The 23,120-nt window shown below is 54.7% G+C and overlaps 1 protein-coding gene across 21 annotated transcripts in view; it reads left to right on the forward strand.

Annotated features, from left to right (window-relative positions):
* The window catches only part of LOC122380759 (kinesin light chain-like), a 68,052-nt gene that overhangs the window by 18,388 nt on the left and 26,544 nt on the right, over window positions 1-23,120 (forward strand). For 17 of the 21 annotated variants that reach the window (XR_006256379.1, XR_006256380.1, XM_043364180.1 and 14 more), the window contains 2 exons: window positions 16,721-16,800; window positions 19,031-19,185. Coding sequence is in view for 19 of the 21 variants with exons in the window: in XM_043364180.1 (XP_043220115.1) it covers window positions 16,721-16,800; window positions 19,031-19,185 (235 nt within the window). In the remaining 2 variants the exon portion in view is untranslated. Of the gene's footprint in view, window positions 1-5,113; window positions 5,652-16,720; window positions 16,801-19,030; window positions 19,186-23,120 lie in introns of those variants that run through there. The other 4 variants (XM_043364185.1, XM_043364178.1, XM_043364179.1 and 1 more) reach the window with 4 other exon arrangements.

Genomic DNA, 23,120 nt, shown 5'->3' on the forward strand with positions numbered 1-23,120 from the left:
GTAGCGCCGTCGAACCTTGTATTGATCTGGCGACTGGCCCCATGGTCTGGTGCTGACTCCCCGGGACTGAGGTCTCGGCAGTGCTGCATAATACCTACCCGGCTCCTGTGGATGTCTGGGCACTCCAGCGAGCTTCCCAGGGGCGCAGAAAATACATCCACATTAATCAATGACATGATCGGCTTTTGGGCGTGGTGTCGAATCATTGTTCATTTTTTGGAATATTTATTTGAAAGAAGTGATTTTAAAGCTTCTGGTCTCATGAACCCGAATTTTGGACACATGGGAATCAGACATAACGTAAAAATTACTTATGCTATGTAGACTGTCCGAAGATAATTATTCAATGGATCGGATATTCCTTATTGGATTTCCGCACTATCATGGTGCTCCGGCATTCCGAACACTTATCGGCCAATTTTCCATTCGCAGCGCTGCTGAAGAGTCCGTTTTGTTTTCGTCCTGGGTCTTGTGTGTATCACTTTGCGGAGCAGCTGGGTGTCGATTTGTATACTTTTGGGGGTGCTGCAGCACCCCCAATGCTCAAATGAGCACCCCCAATGGTTTTCCGGGCACCCCCAAATGTTCCAGTTAGCAACCCCAATCATTTTGTCCCTCAATAACTCCCACTAACTCTGCTTGAGGAAAATAATTCGTTCCGCAGTCTTTCACTACTAAAAATAAAACAATTACGCAATTTACAATGCATGAAATAAGATAAAAAGAAAAGAAAAGTTAGTCTTAACCCTATTCCTGGCGGGCTCCGCCGGGACAAGAAACTGGCGGGGGGGGGGGCCGATTCGGCCCCCCCCCCCTGAGATCTCGAGAACGAAGCAAGATAGCGACAAGCGGTAAACGGCATCGGATACGCACGGCCAAGATCTACAATTTTTACAAAGGTCATTTTCAGGTCAGGTCAAAGATGACGTCACAGGGGTCGAAAAAGTCAAAATGGCGGCACTAGATATGGAGAGAGTTTTTCTCGAATAACTTTCGAATTAGTCAAGATAGGAACAAACTAAGGGCATCATCGTGATCCTCTCGTCAATCCGCATCGAATGATATATATGTTGACCTCGAAAGGTCAAGGTCAAAGGTTGACCTCAGGTCACGTGACCTCGAGGTCATCATGTATATCATTCGATGCGTCTTGACGAGCTGAACACAATGAGACCATCCACGCGTCTGTATCTTGTTCCTGTACGGAGTTATTGGCCAAAAACCTTTGGTGACCTTTGATGACGTCACATGACCTCACAGCTGCCCAACAGCAAAACAGACCTCAAGGTAGTGAAGGTTGATCGTATATGAAGTCATGTATGGTATATGGGGCCATTCCGACCCGTTTTAGTGGTAAAAACAGGGAGTTGATTTTTCCCCCATTGACTTATAATGGGGAGGTCGCGAAATTGACCTGACCTTAGGTCACCGATATCAAAATTCCGAGATATACAAATTGCACATACTGGTACCCTAACTAAACCCTGAAGAGAAGAAATTGATCGGTCAAAAACTCTAGCTCTGGCGTGATTGCAAACTTTTCTGAGGTAGCGTCACCAAACCGCCTCTGGTGACCTGACCTGAGGTCAGATCAACTCAAAATTTTCAGACATGTTGCGTAGAAGCCTTTTAGGAAAAGTCAGAAAATTTGAGCTTCCTAGCTCAACGCGTTTGGGAGATATAACCAAAAAACCTCAGGGGGGGGGGGCTCCTGAGGCCCCCCCCCCCCGCCAGGAATAGGGTTAAGAAGAAGGGCGAAAAAAAAGACGTTCAGTTGCAAAGACACTGGTGTGGGTCCGTCGTACACGAGTGTCTGATCCTTAGAGCTGATAACGCGTACCCTTTACAAGCCGGCAGGGGGCTCCAGAGACCGGCGACGGGCCCTCAGAGGCCGGCAAAGGCCATCAGAGGCCGGTGGTACCTTCAGAAACCCTGTGGGGTCGTCTTTAGAGACCGGCACGGACTCGGACGCCGATGGGGCCTTCAGAGTCGCCGGTGTGGGGCCTTCAAATGTCACCGGTGGGTGGCCGTCATGTGCACTTGTGGGGCCCTCAGAAGCGACGGTGTTGGGCCCTCAGAGCCGCCGATATAGGGCCTTAAGAGGCACTAGTGCGGGGCCCTCAGATATGGCAATGTATGGCCCTCCGAGGCGCCGGTGTAGGGGCCTCACAGTTGCCGGTGATGGCCCTCACAGGCGCCGTTGTGGGGGCTCTCAGAGACACTGGTTTAGGGCCATCACAGGCGCGCGTGTGGCCCTCAGAACTTCTGTTACGGAACGGACCCTTCATAGGCCGACAAGAAGATATCAAGAGGTCACCGGTGCCTTCAGGAGTCTTGTGGGGTTCTCAGAGACCGGCATGGTGTTCTCAGACGCCGCTGGGACCCTCCGAGCCACTTGTGTGGGACCGTCAGGGTCGCTGGTACCTGACGAGGGCCCTCAGAACCGCCCATGTAGGGGTTTTAAAGGCATTGGTGTAGGGCCTCAGAGACGCCGGTGTGGCGCTCAGGGGCGTCGGTGAGGGCCCTCACAGTCGCCGTTATAGGGGCCCTCAGAGAAATGGGTGTGGGGCCATTACAGGCGGGTGCGGAGCTCCTAGAGCTGGCGCCCTTACCCAGCCAGCAATTTGGTTCGGCGCAAGTCCGTTTTGCCCCGGCAACTGCGACATGCCAGACTTGGGCCGGTATAAACGGAACGCCGTCAAATCCGGGGTTTGGGTCGATACGACTCTATTCCGGCTAGCCAGTATTTGCTGTAGCGCTCCCGGGTTGGTATGGTTCCGGACCCCCAAGTCTGGCTCAAGTCAGGCTCCCTGCCATGGCTCAAGTCCGGCTACCTACGACCAGGTCCGGCTGCACCCCATAGCTGCTCTGGCTTACTGTGGCTGAAGTACGGTGGAGGTACGGCGCGGCTGATGCGGCATAAGTCCGGCTGTGATGCGGGCGAGCTCCGGTATCGTGTGTCAGCTCCAGTAGAGCCCCAGACCTTGCCCGTACTTAAGCCGGAGCAAATGACGGAGCTAGCCAGAGTAAAACCAGCTACGGCCAAGGCCAAATTAGCTGGCTGGGAATAAGCTGGTTAAGACCCCCAGAGTCCGACATGTGGCCCTCCGAAGCCGGTAAGGGGTCCTCAGAGGCCGCCAAAGGGCCCTCAGAGACTGGCTTGGGGCCCTTATGGAGATCTTAGTGTTGGTACTTGTGGGCCCATGAGGGTTTTTTACGAGCCCCGTGGATCCTTCTTTGTCCAAATATGGCCAACATTGACTCTTAGCGGCCAATGGCGCCTCAGGGCCCCTCAAGCCCGAATAACCCGAGGGGACCCTGGGCCCGAACCTGATGGGGGCGGGGGGGGGCACGTGCCTCACGGCCCACGTGGCTACGCCACTGAGGAAAATCGTAAACCCGTAAATATCCAAATGCGATCACCTGTCATTTTTCAGCGATCATTATTGGGATCGTCTGATTACCGCCAGAGCCTCGTAGCCACCGTTGCCTCCGCGCAATGTCCGCCCCTGCGGACTGCAGCGGCTGCTGCACCGGTGCTAATCGCCGTCATTGGTTTCTGTCACCTTATTACAGAGGTGTCGGGGCTGCTGCCATGCTGCCGGCAAATATACGACTTTTTTCGGAAAGATGTTTATGTAGGGGAAGGTGGGGTAAGACGGCCCAGCGGGGCAAGACGGACCACCAGCCCTCCCGGCTGAACCGCTGCTGGTATCTACTGCTTTATGCACTCACTATGTTTGTTTTCCTTCGTAACAATGGCCACCTTGAGCTCATGCTGCTAGGATGCATAGCTTTTGAGTTATTGAGAAAAATGTTGTTTTTCGTCAAACCGTTCTAATATAAGAGGTCTACGGGTGGTTCAATTACGGCGCCTTTCTTGCATGATTAGTTTCTATTTTGCACTTAACTGTGAAGAACAAAGTTATAAACTTAGTTATAGTCACACTTTAGGAAAGGCAAGGTTTTGCAATGTTGGGCTATTTGACATATACGTCATGATAATGAAAGAATTTAGATTTGAGGCAAGACGGACCACTGTGGTCCATCTTACCCTGTGGTGGTCCATTGTACCCTGCATATGGAAAGTTCTTTTCCAAAACATTGACACAAGTTTAAGTAAGCTAATTTTTCAGGAAGGAATCTTTGTTGCATGTGAGCCATGCATGCAAGTGCTCAGTTAGCATGCATTCATGCCAAACGACAATCAACACACATGTTCCCAGCTTTTAGCTGCACTTCCATCACACATGAGTAAAGAATAAAGGCTCATTTTGTTATTTTACCTTTCTGGTTATTTTTTCTTACAAGAGTACAGAGCAGAAGTGTAACACACATGAACGGATAGCAGGCACTGCTGGGTGGTCCGTCTTACCCCACGTTTTTTCTTGTCTCAGTTTTTGACATGTCCCTCTTTAAGAGCATCCACCACCTAGATGTCTTTAATTTGAAATTTAGTCTTTACACATATCAACAGAGGAAGGATTGAACATTCCTAAGACTATAAATAATATGAATTACGAGAGCAGTGTAGCAAGATATGCGACCTCAAACCTTAGCTGGTCCGTCTTACCCCACCTTCCCCTAATAAGGTAGCCAAGTACTAGGACGAGCAGAATGATTTTCAAGAAGAACGTTCTGCCCTTGGGAAATGTTAGTGGAAATCCCGGCATTATCAGTACCTTATGGGGATAACCAGCCCTGCCTTGTACGGTTGTGCCCCATGGCAAAGCTGCAATCTTTCACCCGGTGCAGGGGTTGAGCACCCCCAACCATTTTGAAAAATCGACACCCCTGGCAGCCACCGTGTTTTTACCAGCCGAGCTCGCTGTGATACGGTCATCTCCAGGGGTGGCAGCTGCTGTGAAACGTTGTGTTGTTCTGCCATCGCTGTCCGCTCGGCCTCCCTCTTACACCGGCGAAGCGATTCAGAGCGTGAGCAGAAAGCGCGTGAGGCAGGAGCCGGCAGCCCTGTAGTGTGTAGTGTGTAATGTATTTGGAGGCGTTCAGTGCAGCGATGGCTGCGCCGAGCCGGGCCGTCGCCGGTGGTCGGTATTCAGCGCACAGGGGGCGCCTCACGCGCTCTTGGCCGGAGCTCGAACCTCGGCGGCCGGTGGGCGGCGAGTGCGGCGGCGTCTGGCGGCTCCAGTCGTCCGCCGTCATCCAGCCGGTGATCATTGGAGGTGTCCGTCTCGCTGGTGAGACTGCCGGTTGTGGTAGCTGCCCGGGCGCGATCCCGATCCGGCGGGGTCATTCAGGTGTGCTGCGAATCATCAGTGTGCTCCTGAAGTGACCAGGTGCGCCGCGCAGAGCTCTGCATCACCCGTCAGTGGGCGCTCCGCGCAGTCGTCGAGAGCGACGCGCCTCTCCGCGCTCGGGCGCCGGCGGTTCGCGGGGCCGTCGGACGTCGCCAGGCTGGGTCCGGGCCGGCCCGGCGCGCCTGCGTGCGCCGCGCCCCGTCCGCCGCCAGCTGGCCGCGTCGGTGGCGACGGGCGGCCGTCGGCGGCGACGCAGCAGTGCGAGGCGGCGCGCGGGCGGCATGGTGTCGGTGGAGTGGTGATCGGCGCCGGCGGCCGGGCGGACGATGCCGTGGGCGGACAGCGTATCTCCTGGAGCATGCTCACGATGTCGGCCATCGAGCAGTATCGCATGTAAGGATCGGGTGGGGACGGGGCCGGCGATGTCCACTGTAGCTCAATGGGACTGAGCTGTCGGGCGCTGTAGTATAGTCCTAGGCTGGTGGGGATGGGGAGCATCCTTGTAAGACTCTTGGGCACCACGCTGGCCAGTGCAGGGGTGAACCAGAAGCCTAGCTGAGCTAGCTGTCTGTAAAGTTGCGAGGTGGAGGTGAGTCAGCGCTGTCCTGCGTCTGTGGAGCAGCAAGAGGTCAGGAGTCGGAGGGCTGTCGGGGTCACGATGACTCATCCGACAGCGGCGCTTATATGGTAGTCATTGATGACTTTGGTCTGGCGTGCGAGCTTCGTGTTTGGTCTGTGATGGTTAAGGCCTTATAATATGCGGCTCACGTCAGCCGTTGGTCTTACTAGATCGCCTCGAGGTGAGGTATACGTTCTGGTGCCACGCTAGGTAATTTCGGGCCCTTATATGTAGATCACCTCCGCTACTCCATCCTGCATTTTTAACGATAGATCGATTCCATTCTTCCAAACCCCGTGACGAGTCGCTCTTTATTGGTGTTTAATTATCTCTTGCATTCATGTGATGCGATGCCATTATCATAATTATCCTCATTACGATTATTCAGCCTTGCTAACTGTGTTTCTCTTCGTCCATTTCCTGGTATATTGGCAGTACCGTTGTGTTACTAATTTGTGTCGATCCCATGCTTCCACCTCTTGTCTTCCCGAGGTTAGCACCCTCAAGAGCATCTCCTCCCATATTGTCGGCTACCATACCATCACTCTCCGTTTCTCCGTATCATCTTGTTACCCTCGACGCCTGTCACGCCCAGTGTCATCCTGCCTGTCCCGACGTATATCCTCAGCGCATTGTCAAATAGTGCCGTCGGCTGCGGCGGGTCGGCGCCGGCCGGGCGGGGGACCGACGGGCGGCGCCTCGGCGCCTCTGTCGATCGATAGTCACCCCGACGTCGCCCGTCGGTCCGTCGGTCCGCCGGCAGCCCGCCGCTGCGTGCCGCCCTGTGGCGTCATTGATCAGTGCCGGCAGTGGCGCACACTGCTGCCGCGTACTATCGCATTGATTAGCGCTCAGAATGGTTCATTATCGGCGGAGAGAGGCACATAGACTGCCGGTAGAGTGGTCCGTCTGCCCTGAGCGAGCTCTGATGGAGAGAATTACGGAGGAAGTGGCCGTACTTTCGCGCTGAGGATTGGTGGAATTGAGCATTGGTTCTGTTTCTAGCTCAACTCGGAACGGGCTTCGGCTGTGGACGGCTGACAGATGGCGGTAGGATGATGATCGGTCGTGGTTGACTTTCATGAGCGCTGGTGTCCAGAGAGGCGCCGGTTTTTGTGTGACGCCCAGAGAGGATATCCCGCTGGGTTCAGGCCTCGGTGGGTGGATTCTCGGACCCGGTGGTGATTGTCTCCCAGGAGTTGACCGCTGGGCGGTGTCTGATCCAATAAAGGTCGGGCGGGTACCTGTGGAGTCACACCACCCCTGAGGACGCCGGCGCCGAGCGTGGGATGACTCTTCATTACGGACGGATTGCCCTGGCTCCACCTCCGCTCCGTCCCAGCGGGAGTAATTGCACCGACCTGGGCGCTGTTCATAAAGTTAAATCCTTAGGGTCTGGCGCAAGGATTTCGCTCAGCTCTGTGTTTGAAACCTTTTAGGCTGATTATTTTTAAGTTAATCGACGCCACCTCAATTAGCCTTATTCCATTTGATCTTAACACAAAATCTTTTTAGTGTAAATGTGCTCCATTTGCCAGTAACGTTTTGAAGTAGAGATTCACGGAACGACACCAGACTCGTACTGCATACCAATGAAGTACAAACACCAGAAAAATTACGCTGCAGTTGAAAACGGCACTCTCAGCACATCCGATTTCTGATTTAGAGCTCACGTATCGCTGACTCGGTGCAATAGTGCCGCGACAGTTGGAGCCTGCGCCGTTTATCCGGCGGGTCCGGTCGAAAACACGCTCCGGGCGGCAAACTTCTGGAACGGAATTGAATCGGAAAAGTTTTGGTAGTTTGTCAGAGAGTGGAGAGAGTCGATAGAGGTGTTTTGGCGGCGATCATAGCGGAGTTACGCCGCTGCTGTCTGGTGTCGTTGAAAAATAAAGATGCTGAGCTTTTTGATCAGCGTTAGAGAGACAGTAATTTGTTTTTCCAGTTCATGTTTCTTACATTATCATCCTAACCTTACCGACCTCCAAGTTATGTGCAATCAGCATGTGACTTCATAGGCGCGGGAGCCGGGGGGGCAGTGGGGGCAGCTTGCCCCCCCAACTCTGGGGCCGTGGGGGCGGTGCCCCCACAGCTTTGAGACGGAATACCACACTTTTTTTGCAAATGTTTTCTTTTGTTGTTGAAAAAGCCGAGGGGTGAAAAATAAGTGGCCTAAAACCGGTGAGAAAACAAGATTTGGGGGTACCCTAGGTTGATCTCTATTATGGTGTGCCCCCCCCCCCCCCCCCAGTCGGAAAGTAGTTCCCGCGCCCCTGTGTGACTTCTTATCATAATAACGTTCGAATCATATTTCCAGCAACTGACTCGTATGGTACGCCTGATGGGAGGTATCCACTATCAAGTTAATCGGAAACTCTGGCCGCTCCGTCGCTTTCCTCGGTTCTGTCTTCCCAGTGGGTGAAATGCTGTCAGTGATAGAACTGGTGAACTCGCATAGGCTCTCCTACACCGGGGGACCCCGTGGCCATGATTCTTAATCGTGAGATTCTGCTTCTTTATTCGGGATCAATGGGCTGCTCCGCTTCTCGCACCGTGTACCCTGCAGCCCGCACCTTGCACCCTGGTCAGTACGGACAGAGTTCAGTTGTCTCTAGCCTTCGGCTCGACCTTCGCCGACTCTTGACCACTGCGCATGTCAGCTGCAGCGGACGAGAACTCGATGAGAACGATGAGACGAGAACGGCGATATGGAGCCTCGGGCAGCGCGTGTGTCAACCGCAGCCGGCGGTAACCCTGGCCGCGACTGGAGGCCTCAACTCCGTCCAGAGGTTGTTATACAGAGGACAGTAGACACTAACGGCCCCGCTTCTCAGTTTTGTCCTCATATTGTTAGTAATGTATGCCTGCACGCTCGGTGGACCGTGGAATGGGGATAGTGTGAATCTGGTGTCCTGCGGATGGACATGCTGTCTGGTAGTCCCGGGGGCACACCTGACACCGGGATGGTTTCTAATTCGATTTTTCATAATGAAGGTTCATTGAGATGGCATAGGTATTCTGCCGGGCCCTAAAAGGTCACAAAGTCGACATGCTAGCAGCGACCGCCATTCAGTTAGGCACCGCTATGCAGCTGATTCATCTCGGCTCTAATGTACCCTGGGCGCTGCTTAGACCTGCGGCCGTCGACAGTCAGAGCCCTCGGTCCTGTGCCGACGGTCCATGTATTGCATGCCGGTACTCAGCCATTGGTCTCCGACCATACGGGGCTGGCAGACGTGCCCGATGCGTGTGACGGCGAGACGAGAACGGTGCGGGAACAGCATTGGGTCGGCAGCTCTGAATGGTTAGGAACTGCAGTGGGGCAACTGTACAGAATTAAAACTATGGTGAGACCGTCTGTTCTGGAGCGGAGACGTAGTTTAGTCCTTGCCTATGCCTTTACCTCCTTTGAGTTATTGAGCAGCGGCGTGCGTGTATGTCTCTCTCCCGCACTCCTTTCATTAAATATTTTTATTACATTTCACCTGACACCAGCTCCGCCTTCATTATTGTGCTGTACTTACATAAGACACAGTGTGCGTAGTGAGCCCCTAAAAACTGGCTCAGCTCGCCAAATTGGATTTCCAATATCCACTCTACGTTTTAAATTTAAATTTTATCTTGCTCGGAGCAGCAAAATATCGTAAATGTAAAACAAATCAAATATGATTGCAATAGCTCGCGGCGCGGCGCTGGAAGCGGTGGCATCGCAGTTCTGTTTTTTTTTTTTTAATATCCTCCCCATCAAACCTCGGCCAGGCTGACACCTGCTCCCTGGGGAGCTTGATCGACCACCACTGCAGAGGGCCGGCCGCAACAGCGAAAAGAATAGGCCCACAGGGATAACTGCGAGAAAAATGATACCGCGAAGCAGCGAAACCGCGTGGATTTGGGATTCCTTTAGGTGAAATGAAGGTATTCACTCCACCTTTGAATGGTGTTGTACGTTTCGTAGCATTTCGATTAGTGCTCCCATCAGCTGCTGTCCGACTACAAAGGATGGCGGAGATTCAGCTAATCTAAGCTCTCGCAATGCCTGACGCTCCAGGCGTTTCAATTTTGATGGTATCTGCCGCCTACGCTGAGCATCGTCAGCTGGACTGGGCTGCGCGAGCTGTATTCTGTCCTACCGGCGCAGTGATTTTCCCTGGTAATTTCCCAGGGGCGATCTCTGTGCTGATCTTGACTAACGCCCAGATTAAGCGCCCCTAGAGACGGCTGACCTTGCGGCCTGTGCGGGAGGGGGCGGGGCCAGGCTACTCTTCTACCGTGGCTGACAGTGACCGAACGTGGCGTCCGTTCTCCGGCTGTGGCAGCGGTGCCACGTGGCTCCGCCCGGCGACCTCCACTGGTGGGGTGGGGTGGCGGGTGACATGGCCCAGCTGGCCCCCCTCCGACAGCGTCGACAGCGTCGTGCCGCTATGACCGAGTGCCACGGGCGGGGCTGTGACCGGAGATGGAGCCAAGAGCGAGCGGATAGCGACAGCGTCAGGGGCTGCTGCCACGGCTCACGACTCCCGGCCAGTGACGGTGATGATGTCGCAGACACTTGGTCTGTCGGTGACGTCATTTTGTCTGCAGTTATCTGTCCACGCATGCCTAGGCTTGAATCTCAAATATGTGTAGTGCTCAGATCAGACCAGGCCAGGGCACGCCCACGGCACGAGCCGACCACGAGCTGGCCACCTCGCTACCTCTTCTCCGCCGGATACCGGTCTCCTGCGGCGTGGCTGCTACCCGAAGTGGTGCTCTCCCAAGGCGGCCTGCCTTGTTACGTGGTGTAACTGTTATCTGCGATCTGGCCGGCCCATTGCCACCGTCGGAGATGGTCCGTATGCTGCTCTGAAGGCCGATTCTGGATGCTAACTGTCTGATGTTAGCATACGAACTCCACGTGATCACTTGCTCCGTGGTGGAAACTTGGCATAGTGAGACGTTGGTAAACGAGTATGGATGAATGCATGAATAGAAGTCAGAATAATGTGATGAAGAATGAATACCGGGGAAGAATGTTTCAAGAGAGTTTTCCTGACTTTCATTTGCAAGCACATCGTTTCATTTTAACTCGTCTCGCCAGCTTCTTTGTTGAACAACTTGTCCGGTATCTTTCCGATCAGTTCAGCAACTCCTATCTTTTACACGCCACATGACTTTCCAGAATGCCTCGTCGATGGCACGTTGATAGTTCTGGCCGTGCTGGAGCTGTGCTCTGTAAGTTAGAGCGACAGCCCGGGTCACTCGCTCAAACTCGCGATAGGCCGGTAGCGGATCGGCGCAGTAACTTTGCCCAGCCGCTCGGATGTGATGGAGTGTCTCATATCGTGCGATCCGCGAGCCGGCTGGGTGGCTGGTTTCGTTCCAACTGGTGGCTGGTATCGTCCCAGCTGGTCGTAACGCTGGTGGGCATGGATGTGTCACGCCCTCGGTCACGGCTGCGTCACGCTGTCACTCGGGAGAACAGTGCGTGACGCGACGAGCGTGGCACGCTCTTTCCTCCCGGCTTTTGTGTGCTCTCGCCACCACTACTTATGCCGTGAGAACGGATGTGACTTTGTAGGTCATCGCGCCTATCTGGAACGGGAAGGGTTATGTGCGTGACTGCGTGGTCTACCACGCTGTGCGGCTGTGGTAGAATTGAGAACGGACACTTTCTGCTAGATATGAGAATGACCGCGAGGAGAGGATGCCAGCCGGCTTTGTACTGCGGTGCTAATGGGCGAAGATCGGTGTGGTGCCAACCATTCCAACGCTCTCACCTCGCCGTCTTGGCTGTGTTTGTTTTCTGGATAAGGCCGCCATGTTTTGTCCGCACCGCTTCGATGGACGGATGCGCCTTGTTTGTTTTTCCGGTCACAAAAAGAGGCCAGGGTAGTTCAATATAGGTGGATGGAGAGTCTCGAAGTCGATGGGTGGTCCGCAGGAGAACGACCGTCATCGATTCTCCGGGCTCGTTACGTGGTGGTCTGGGACAGTTATGGGGCGGCCAAGGCTGGCTGGCCGATCAAAATCCAGGGAAGAGTGATTGTAAGTTTTATGAAAGGGCAAAAAAAAAATGTTTGACAAATGGATCGGGTTTGCTAGAAATGAAATTTTCAAGAATGCTGACTACACTCATAGGAGAGCCTTGTGTAATCGCAGGTCATCGTTATCGCGTTATTGATTATGCACTTTGTCTGTGATTATCGGGTAATTTACGTTGCCCGACGCCGGCCATCGATCTCTGGTCCATTTGCCTGTATCCGCCGGTATCGCGCGGGGTGAAGGAGCCTTGGTAGAGCACAGCAATCACAGCTCGCCGACAGAGCTTCGGCAGCTCGCCGTCAGAGTTTCGGCAGCTATCCTCTTGTCAGTGCAGCTCCGTTGAGCGCCGCAGCGCGGCTTGCATTAAAGCACTTTGTTGTACTAGATCTCGGTTGGCGAGACAGGATATCTACCTCGGGTCTGAGCATTTGACGGTGCTGCTGAGTCGCCGGCGACCGCTCGGTCGACCAGACACGGTCGGTGTGTCGCGGTTTTCCGGTCCGTTTTCCGACAGCGGTGGACTGATGTGCCGACCCGTCTGGTCATGATTCCCAGTAGAGATGGAAGTAGCTGTTACATGCCACAGAGCATTGGGCATGGACAGACAGCCAGTACATTTGGACGGCGGCCTTTGAAGACCCAGTCCATTCCCAATGCCCTAAACTTCAGAGTGATCGGTCAGTGCCGTGCTGCTCTACCTCAGCCAGTGACGGCGCTCCTACCTCGACCGCTGCGGGAGGTGTCTGGTCCGTTGCCGAGAGAGCGGCGCTCTGCAGCGCGTGGGCAGCCAGCGCAGCCCATGTTTGGGAGCAGGCCGGTGTCAGGTGGCGGCCAGCGGCCCGCTCGGTGGCCTTGTGCGGCCTGGAGCACTACGGGTTTGCGCTGCAGAGCGGGGGTTGTCCTCAGGACGTACTGTTTGGGTATGAGTCAGGAAGTGGGGTTTTACAGCCGTCTAGGCCCCATACCCAGAGTCTGACATGCGGTGTATGTAAGGGTATGCTTAAAAATAGTATACTTTTTGGATTTCAGCTCTAAAAATTATATTGACCGTTACGTTAGTGTTTCAGCTCGACACCATTTCGCGCCAATCACCAGACAGTAATTCCATTTGGCCCGACTGTCGCAGTAACTCGGTTCGTTTCCATCGTGTCTGGCTTTATATCTTTTCTAGTGCCTTTTAACTAAATAACCTCTGAACATCGGCTTTATACTGTCATTTTGTGACAGGCGCCCACTGTCAGTCTGGGCACGATTCGTGCTCGCCCGTGACAACCGTCTCTTTCCCGGGACTCAGACTGCCCTCCCCAGTTGACGGGCTGGTGTCTCTGTGGTCTTAGGCAGGGTTAATCAGACAGCGATGTATTTGGCTGAGTGCTGTAGCCTTTTGCTAGCTTGTTGTTTGTAGGGAGACATTTTAAATAGCGCCTTTACTTATGTGCTCTCGTTCTCTTAATAGAAACTAGCGATGCTTGTCAACAATTCTGGTAATGTATTCATTTTGGTCTCCGGGCGCGTCGATTGTGAGGTCGTTTACGCGACAATTCAGTTATCTCTGTTTGTATTACATCGAGCTGTTTTGCTCGGAATGCTGCCATTACTCCCTCCATCAAATTTCCCGCAGTGCCTATTTCTATGCGTACTTCCTCTCACTCGTCCGTCTTACCATACGCAGTGCCTGCGGTCCGCCGCTGGCAGAGGCTGCTGCCATTTTCAGCCTGGAATTACCCGTTGGTGGAGTTCCATTCGGCCGAGACGTGCCCGCTCGCTGTGCCTTTAGCCGGTTCCGCGCTGTGAAAAGCGGTGCTTCAGGCTGCCTTAGAAACGCCGGAGCAGCGCTCAAAGGCCTGCTGATTGACGGATTTCGGGAGATCTCCCGGCGAAGTGTGAAGTCAGGTCGGGAAATGAGGTGACCTGGTTGTCGGCAGAGAATGATTGGAGGATTTCTGGTGGTCGGAAGGGGAAATATAGCGGCACAAATGAGTGTCGGGTCGGTCATGGCCTCTCGCTGCAGGTACTCGTATGTGCCTCATGGCGAGGTCAGGCGGAGTGGATTGGGGTGTTTGGGGTCGTTCCCATACCTTCTGTCGTTGATGTTGCGGAAACTCTCTAGCGGAGTGGCCTCGGGGGTATTTCACCGTTGGAGGTCTGCAATATCCGCCGGCGCCGCCGCCGACCGGTCGGCGTGTTAAACGGACCGGCCGGCGCGAACGTGACCGGGAATAATTTGACCGGTCAGAGGCGGCTTCTTGTGTTGCGGTCGTGCCGCCGAACGGCTGGGTCTCGGTGGGAGGTTGTGTGGCCGTGTCACCGGCCTTTGTCTTGAATAGGCCGCTCACGGTTCCTTCCGGCCCCGGCCGGCTATGACACTTCCCATGATGGTACAGTCTCGTCCATTCATGAACCGACCATCGTACCCCCTGACAGCGTGGGCTGCCATACCGTCTCTACAACAGTGCTCTGCTGGTAGAGACACGCCTCTGCCCGTCTGACCGCCGAGTATTTACGGTTCGGTGACGTGGCCGGACGCCGGCCTTCTCCGGCTGTGCTGGCCGTGGCTCGTTTGTTTATGGCGCGTCTGGGATGGTTGGAGGGGCAGTCGTGCTGCTCAGCGGTGGACAGAGGCTGGCGCTGGCGGCGCTGCTGGAGGAGCTGCCACGTGCAGGGGTGGGAAGGAAGGGGTGGCTAGACTCATGAGTCAGTTTGTGACGCTGTGGTCTGACTGGTTTCGAGTCACGATTGAGAGTTGTGAGCCAACACGGGAGCAGTGTTAGCGTTGGGGAAGTTTTGTGAGTGATGTTTTTGATAGGTAACCCGGTGGATGGTCAAGCGGCAGATATTGAATGATATACATATGAAGCTCATCTCTCGAGGACATTGGTCTGATGTGAACCTGTTTGTCTTTTGCCGTGACTTTCACCTTACCTTTCGCTAGACTCGTCTTCCGACAACTCATCTACATTCGTGCATCCATATCTTCAATAAATATCCTTCATTCATATCTGCATCCATTCATTCACTATTCCATTCATCGATACCACCGTCCACCAATTATAGTTTGCAACGGCTACTGAGAAAAGTAATGCCTTACATAGTTGAACAGTTCTCGCACAAGTTGAACTTCCATTCTCCGAACAGGTCTGATGTAACGGTTAAACTCTTCCGCCACAATCATTGACCAGTTCTCAGCCCAGTGCCTACCCGCGGAGCTGACCGATCCCGTTGGCCCTTCGCGGCTACGCTCCGCCACCAGCGATCCAACAGTGACGCCCTGATCTCAGCCGATCTGTGATTGACGAGGACACCGCCAGCGGAGCTCGGAGTAGTCTCGGCGGACCAATTGATAGACCGGCGGCAGATATGGCCACGGCTTATATAACGCTCCATTCTCGGACCATGGGAGGCGCAGATCGGGAGCGTGCCACTTCAACCGATTGATTCGCTTGTCTAAAAGTGGCCATGGTCATTGATTTATTGATATTTCGACCTAGATGTCTCATGGCATTCATAATTAGTTTAATATTTTCCCTTGGTCATTTGAACATCTACGATAAGCTAATGAACTCATGAACTCTTTGTTTTGTTCTTGAATCGTGTGTCTCCACCCCTCATCCACACACCGCAGTGTCCAAGCCCACGCTCTGCGAAGTGGCGGAGGGCCTTGCCGGTCTAGCCAATATACCCGGCTGGAGCCCGCCGTCAGCCGGCGCGGCTGGACTGTGACGCCGCCGGTCGGCTGGACGGTGACTCAGCCATTGCGGGAGCGGCTGGCTGTCCTGGTGACGTCACCGCTGACGTGGACCGCCACCGATGGCCTCGGCTCAGTCCGACGGCCCTGCAGGGCCGGCACCCACGGCCGCCGCCACCAGCTGCCGTAACCGCGTCTGGACGGCAGTTGGCGAGAGTTTAGTGCGAGTGCGCGCACTGCCGAAACGAGACTCGGGCTTTGGAGGCGTCAGGGTCATGCTTTTATCTTGAGTGTTGGGTGCTGGATGTTGGCTGCAGTTGTATGATCAAGTTATTATTTGAACGACCTTGGACGCTCATGAAACGGAGTCTTGACCTATAGCCAGACATGTGAGAGCAAAGACCTCTGTATACCGGAGTCAAAGGCCAGAGTTGAAATAATGGAGGGCGTCGCGAGCAGCTGCCTGGGTTTTCGAGTTTTGCCGATAGGTAGATGGCGCTGGCGGTGTGCGCCTGAAAGTAGGCTGTGCCGCGCGGCACGGGTGGAGTGGCCGAGGACAGTGCCTCTGGATGGTTTCGTGATGCGATGACCCTGGTTGGTACAATCTTGGTTGTTACGATGGTGGGCCGTATTGAGATCATGGTTGGTACCATTCTTGGTTGGTACGTGACGATGAGGGTCTCATCGTCACCGTAAGACAGCAGGCTTCACTCTGCTGCTGAGTCGTGTTTGGCTACTTGCTTTGAATTTTCTCTTTGATTACCTAAACAGCCAGCAAAAAACATGCAGTTTGGTACTAAAGGCGTTATTGACCGCGATGAACTGATCAAAATCACATCGGTTTGCATTATTCTTGAATGGGTTTTCGGATAGCTGATCGATCCCCACCTGCCTGCAACGATAATTGCCAAAGGGTATCGGTTTCAGTACCTTGGAACAACACTGGCTCGCTTTGGTAACCGATACTCGGTCCTTATTATCGTGCGGACCACCAAGTATCGCTGTGTGCTGTGACTGGATTGTGTTTGTCAGCTTGTGGTGATACTTGAGACTGTTTGTGAAATCTGTTACGTCAGTGGAGTGTGTTTGCAAACTGTGACGCCAGGAGACTGACTGGTCGTTCTCTTTCCTTTCCAGAAAGAAGATAGAGTCAATAGGCAAGATGACGGCACAGTCGCAAGACGAGATCATGACCAATACGAAGACGGTCATCCAGGGTAAGTGGACCGACTCCCCACTCCTACCGGTCGGGCTACTTAACCATGTGGACATGGACAATGTTGTTCTCGCTGGCAGGCCACCTTACCTCGCCGGGGTCACAGGTGGTGGATCTCGCTAACCTCATTACTCTACCTCCCCTCCCCTCTCCCCGCGCGGCTGTCGGTACCCTGCCGGTCGACCACAAATCGCTAACGGCCCGCCGCCATGCTCGTAAACACGCGTCGTGCCCGGGTTGGGTCGTGGCCACCGGGGCCGCTGGGAGCAGTTACCTGCGGTGACCAGGTGGATGGAGGCTCGGCGGGGAGGTGATGGCGGTGGAAGTTAGCCGATGTGGGCGGAGTTATGGGCAGTGCTCGCTATTTCTTGCCGTCGGGTGAGCTGGGGCCGAGGAATGAAGAGTTGTGATCCCCGTGTGGATTGTAGAATAAGGGGGCTTCACATCTCTCCCCTCTCTCTCTCTCTCTCTCTCTCTCTCTCTCTCTCTCTCTCTCTCCCCTCTCTCTCTCTTCCCCCCTCTCTCTCTCTCTCTCTCTCTCTCTCTTTCTCTTTCTCTTTCTTTCTATCACTGTCTTGCCACCATCCCCCGGGCTCCGAAGCCAAATCCTACAATCCCCACCACCCTGACCGGTCGACTGGCCGCTGCGTCTGCCTCGTCCCAGTACCCCCAGTGCAGTGTCCGGCGGTCGTCTGTCCCGTCCCCGCACTCCCAGTGCAGTGTCCGGCGGTGGTCTGCTGCCACCTCCGTCTCGGCACCCCAGTGCAGTGTCCGGCGGTCGTCTGCTGCCACCTCCGTCCCGGCACCCCAGTGCAGTGTCCGGCGGTCGTCTGCCCCGTCCCGGCACCCCCCAGCGCAGTGTCCGGCGGTCGTCTGCTGCCACCTCCGTCCCTGCACCCCCAGTGCAGTGTCCGGCGGTCGTCTGCCCCGGCTGACGTCACCAGCAGGTTCCCGTGCTTATGTTGGCCGGCTGGACAGCTACGTGTGTGATGTGTTTGTTGAATCACGGCCGGGACTGCGCTGGCAGCCCCGTCACGGCCCGGCGTGAACTGGTGAATGAAGCGCCGCATCTTGCCGAGCTTTGTGCCGGGCCTAGGGACAAACCTAACCTCATCTTATTATCCGAGACATGGAGTGACATAGGAGCGGACTGGGACAGACCAGCCAATTCGGGCGGTGGGAACAGATTCCACAGGCGTGTTTTATGCAGATCTCCATGATTGGCCGGGATCCTGGCAGGCAGATTGGATGCGGTTTGGTGGCGAAGGCTGTGCTGAAGTCATGACCCAATGGCGCTGGCTGGGATGTGATGAGATGTGACGTAGGAAATTGTGTTGCCAGATGTTACTTTGCAATATTTTGCGGTAGGTGTGATGCTTCGAGTGTCTTGAGTTGTCATCGCTCAGCATAGCTATCAGCTGTTGCTCTACAGTCGATAATTGAGCGGCATGCCTCTTTTTATATCAGATACAACATTTTGTTCCCTTATTTTTAGACCTGTCTCAATACAAAATTACTTAACTTGCATGCTTGGTGGCGTCATACGCTTTTGTTTTTATATTTGATACTGTATCACCCCTGCGACCTGACTCGACCACACCATGTCAGTAACGCTATTACGGTCTTGTGACAACGTCGTTTGAACCCAGAGCGAACCCGTAACTCAGCGCCGAGACCAGAGCGAGCTCGGTAACTCAGCGCCGAGCCCAGAGCGAACTCGGTAACTCAGCGCCGAGCCCAGAGCGGGCTCGGTAACTCAACGCCGCTCCAATATGGACAGTGTCACGATCTGAGGGCTGCCGTAATCACCGTGCCGCCGCCAGCCCGGTCAACGTCTGGGCTCGTTTCGCCACTCCTTTCTCTGACCATACTGCTGTGTGACGTGGATGGAGTTTGATCACTGAAATACAAACTGTGACGACCGATTAGGCTGCTAATGCATGTTTAATTATTACTTTGATCACTGCCATTCGTACTCAGCGCTGGTATGCTGTTTGTGTCTATGGCATGTCTGTGCTGATCTCCAGTCCCACCCACACAGCCCACACCGTCCGGCCCTCCAGACCACTGCGCTCGCCCTGACGACCAGTCCTCCCTATCGAACAGGCCACCCTATCGACCTACCCGCTGACCACACATTCACGCACTGTCTGCCCGTTCTGACTAACCCTGCCCACCTCCCCTGCTGGCCAGTAGCCACCCTTCTGACCATTGCCCCCGTCCCCCGCCAGGCCTGGAGGCGCTGCGGAATGACCACAACTCCATCCTGAACGGCCTGGTGGGCTCGATGAAGGCCACCGAGGAGCGCTCCGAGCTCGTCGAGGAGAAGGCCGGGCTCATCCAGAAGAGCCTGGACACCATTGAGCTGGGACTCGGCGAGGCACAGGTGAGTGCCAGAGGAGTGCGCGAAGAGTGATGAGTGTGAGTGCTCGAGGGGTGCGCGAGGAGTGATGAGTGGGAGTGCGGGGCCAGGCGTCCTCGAGGAGTGATGAGGGTGAGTGCTCTGTAAGGCAGCTGGGATACATCATGTGATGCTTTGGGGCTTGATTTGGGGCGGATTACAGGTAGGGGTTGCGCTTGGTTTGGTGCTAGGTCTTGGCGAGGGTAAAGGTGAGCGCTGACTTCAGCCTGAAAGATGGAAACGTTGGACTGTGGAGGCCCGGATGAGCCAATTGGGCGCAGTGGCGTGAATTTAATACTTTGGGCACTAATTAAGTGTTGGGAAAGTGGGTCGGAATTACTTATGACACACAGTTGCCTATAATCACGTTCAGTTTGTGTCAGCTGTATGCTGGACTGTGTGAAGGCTTTGGTATTTAATGTGGGCTGGGTTCTGCCCATTGCAGAGTTGTATAACCTCTTATTTTGGAAGTTTAGAATTTATGCGAGCGTGGGAAGGCTAATTATGTCATCAACGTATTGGCGTCAGCTCGATGCGTTGCGTCAGTGTTTAGTCCTTTTGACTGCTGTCATGCTGAGAGCTCCTGCACCCAAAGTATGATAGCCTACCCCAGTATTTGGCCCCATGAAATCAGCGCTGAACAGTTGCTGGTATTAGCTGCACCGTTAAAGCCTACGTCCCGACTGAAGTGATTGTCGAGTTTTCCGGAGCCGCCAGTCAGCCCCGGCTCGGCGTGAGGCCACTGCGTGACTGGTGGCTAGTCGCGGCCAGCTGCTCCCCGTGATGGCGTCAACGGACAGCCGTAGGTCAGCTCGGCCCCCGTGATGAAGCCTTTGGTGGTCATCCCTCAGCAATATGTGGCAGCTTGAACCCACAAAAGTCCGACGGTCGCGTTTGAGGGCGCACTAAATCTGGCACTGTGTCGTTTGTTGGGGCTGTTTTGGTCGATTGCGCTGGTCAGGTGGGCGGGTAGTTCTACTTTCTCCCGCCAGATGTCAGTCGTGGCGTGATGAAGTGTGGGTGGGCGGCGGCTGGAACTGTTGCGACGGCCGACGTATTTGGTGGTCATTTTTCGGCGTGGGCAGCGGATTTGTTTGTTCAGCACACCCGGAGGTGGTGCAGAGCGGTGAAATATGAGCTTTACTGCCAGTCTGGAGCAGGCAGAGGCTGTCCGGTGGCTATTGCCTGCTTTTGGTTCCGTGTAGTTATTTTTTCTCGTCTCTATAGCAGCTAGACCAGCTGTCATAGTCGCATCATTGCCAAGCTTTGAGAACACTCAGAGGAGCTGAATTTTCGAGAAAAAAATGTAAGCTCAAAGGAGCACGATCAAAATGTACGCTCGCTCTGTTCCGAAAGTGGTGCTCGGTCCTGCTGTCCCCAGTCCCGGTCCGTCCGGCTGGCTGACGCGTGAGTGCGTCACATGCGTCTTCTGTCGGCCGGCCGAACGGCAGGGTCGACACGCTTCCCCCGCCCCGCCCGAAATAGACAGACCCTCGGACGGAACCGCGGTCTGCCGCCGCTGCAGGGGATGCCGACACCGCGAGATGGATATTTGCGGTTCTCAGCAAGAATACGGGCGGGACTGTGGATTTTGTAGACTGAGCACTGCGTTGCTTTCGTTGGTGAAGATGATAAATTTCTGTTTATATCTAATAAGCGTTATTGTAGCTACTTATAGCTGGTTGGTCTTGCTTTATGCACTGCTTTTCTCTGATTTCTGCTCACTGTTCCTGACTTCTGTCTTTAACCGTAATTTCTGTCCCTTCCTATCCATGTATCCGTGGTAGTATAGTGGCACTTCCTGGGTATCCTCTCTGCCTCCCGGAATGTATCCGGTCTGCCACCCGTGGCGCGCGTCAGACGGATCCGCCGGACGGCACTCAGCTGTCCTCTCCCGCTCTGTCCCACTGGGTCGCTCTCTCCTCTCTGCTGTGCCGAGCCTGTGGCGGTCTCTGCCTCCGGCGGCGCTGGACTGTGTGCCGAGCGAGCTCGGTTATCCGACGAACAAACACGACAGAGCGCTGTCCCCAGGTGGCGGACGGAGGTCGGACGGGGTCGGAGGGTCGGGGCAGAGCTGACGGGAAGGAGGGAGGGGGATATGGGCGGACCGCAGGTTTTTTTTTGAATATTCCGGCAGATTCTGCTACAGAGTTAAACGAAAATGTCAAAGTTTCAAGGCGGTATCTAAAGCAATGAAAGTAGATAATTTTATATTTTGCCCAAGCGATTAATCATGGTGCGAGCTGCCGTGCTAATCTCCATGATAAATTAGTTAATGCAAAGTTATGAGCTGAGCATTAGTCATTGTTCGTCGGACCTGCAAATGCCCCGGCCGTGATGTATGACTGGAGAATTTGTTGCGATAATGAAGGGCTATCGATGGCCATGTTCGTGCTACGAGTACGAGAACAGGCGTAATTTATGCTTCCATGAACCATGGTTGATGCCACGCTTGTTGTAGAATCCTAGGTCACGTAAGGGTGTTTTCAGCGAACCAGAAGCCTGGCATAGCATCCCTGCACTATCCGCTACTCTACTGCGGGTTTTGTTCTGTTCCCTCACTTTTTTCTGGCTGGTTTCCTCAATCGCCCATTATCGCCCCTCTCTGCTGGCACTCAGAGTAGACTGCATCTGCCGTCCGTTCATTATGGCCCCCTTTATCGCCTTCCAATGGCGGCGATCGGCAGCGCACTGCGCCACGATTGTCCGCCGGCGCCGACCGCACCCATTGTACCGTGATGGACCCGGGGCGGCGGTCACTGTGAACTATTCCCTGTCCGACTGGCCGGTGCCTGCCGCTGGGTGTATCCCTGCCGCCCCGCAGACCGGTCATGCTGCAGTCCCTCTGCAATCCCTCTGCCGTTGATCCGCCGCAGCTCGCCCCGGCACTAACGCGCCTCTGCGGCGCGGCGGCTGGCGGCGGTGGTATCCCGCGGGGGAGGCTGTCTGCTCGCCGCGCCTAGATTGGATGAGCTGTGCGGCCGTCCGTCGGGGGGTGGACGTATGACGGCGGTGATGGGATGACCCGGCCCGGCGGGGAGTGACGTAGTGACCCGCCCGCAGAACGGGAATGGACGACAGATGGGCAGCGCCGCGAGGGAGTGGCAGATGGGGGGGGGGGGGATCGGGAGTCCTCGGCGCTTGACAGGATGGCCGTTGGCCTGAGGCACTCTGGATTTACTATATTGCACTGTACTGTCAGTCAATCTGATCGGTCGAGCTGGTTGAAGGAAACTGCATATTCTGTTTGAGAATAATGTCGTTCAAGCGCGTAAAAAAGTCAGTCAATAATGCTGATTGGTGTTTTGATTGCTCAATCTCATCCAGAGCGATAACTTTCCATCGTCCCCTACCCCAGCTGTTATGGTCGGTCTAGCGAACAGCCAGCCGTCCAAGGCGGGCCAGGAACGAACGGCGTGACTGTCGGCGGACAAACACGGTCACAAAAACTGTCCGGCCGTCTCCCGCGAGGAGCTGCGACCAACTGTCTGTGGTGGGATGGGTGCGGTCTGGGCCGCGTCAGCCGGTCGCCAAGGGACGGAAACGGGCAGAGATGGAGGGAGTGTGAGTGTATGGGACGGGGAGAAGGAGACGGAGAGGCCGCATCAGAAGTCAGAGAAGGAGGATCAGTCCTGACAAAGCTGAAGCGTTTTCCTTTTTAGCTTCACAAGCTACAGCTATGTGAATTATGTGGGATTGATTATAATTGCCTTTTTTGTATCTACATCTTTCTTGCGACTCGAGTCAGCTTTTAAAGCCATTGCAGTAGAGGATTCTAGCTGGCTGGCGTGAATCGCATGAATTCTTACCACTCCATGCGGCGCTGGAGCGTCCGTTGACCGAGATCCAGAGCGTGACTCTCATTACGGGTTGCGTGACGGCTCCTCTGCTCCTGGACCGAGGCGCATGATGTGTCGATA

The sequence above is a fragment of the Amphibalanus amphitrite genome, unplaced genomic scaffold, assembly GCF_019059575.1.
Source record: "Amphibalanus amphitrite isolate SeventyFive unplaced genomic scaffold, NRLGWU_Aamphi_draft 000106F_arrow, whole genome shotgun sequence".
NCBI classification, from domain to species: domain Eukaryota; kingdom Metazoa; phylum Arthropoda; class Thecostraca; order Balanomorpha; family Balanidae; genus Amphibalanus; species Amphibalanus amphitrite.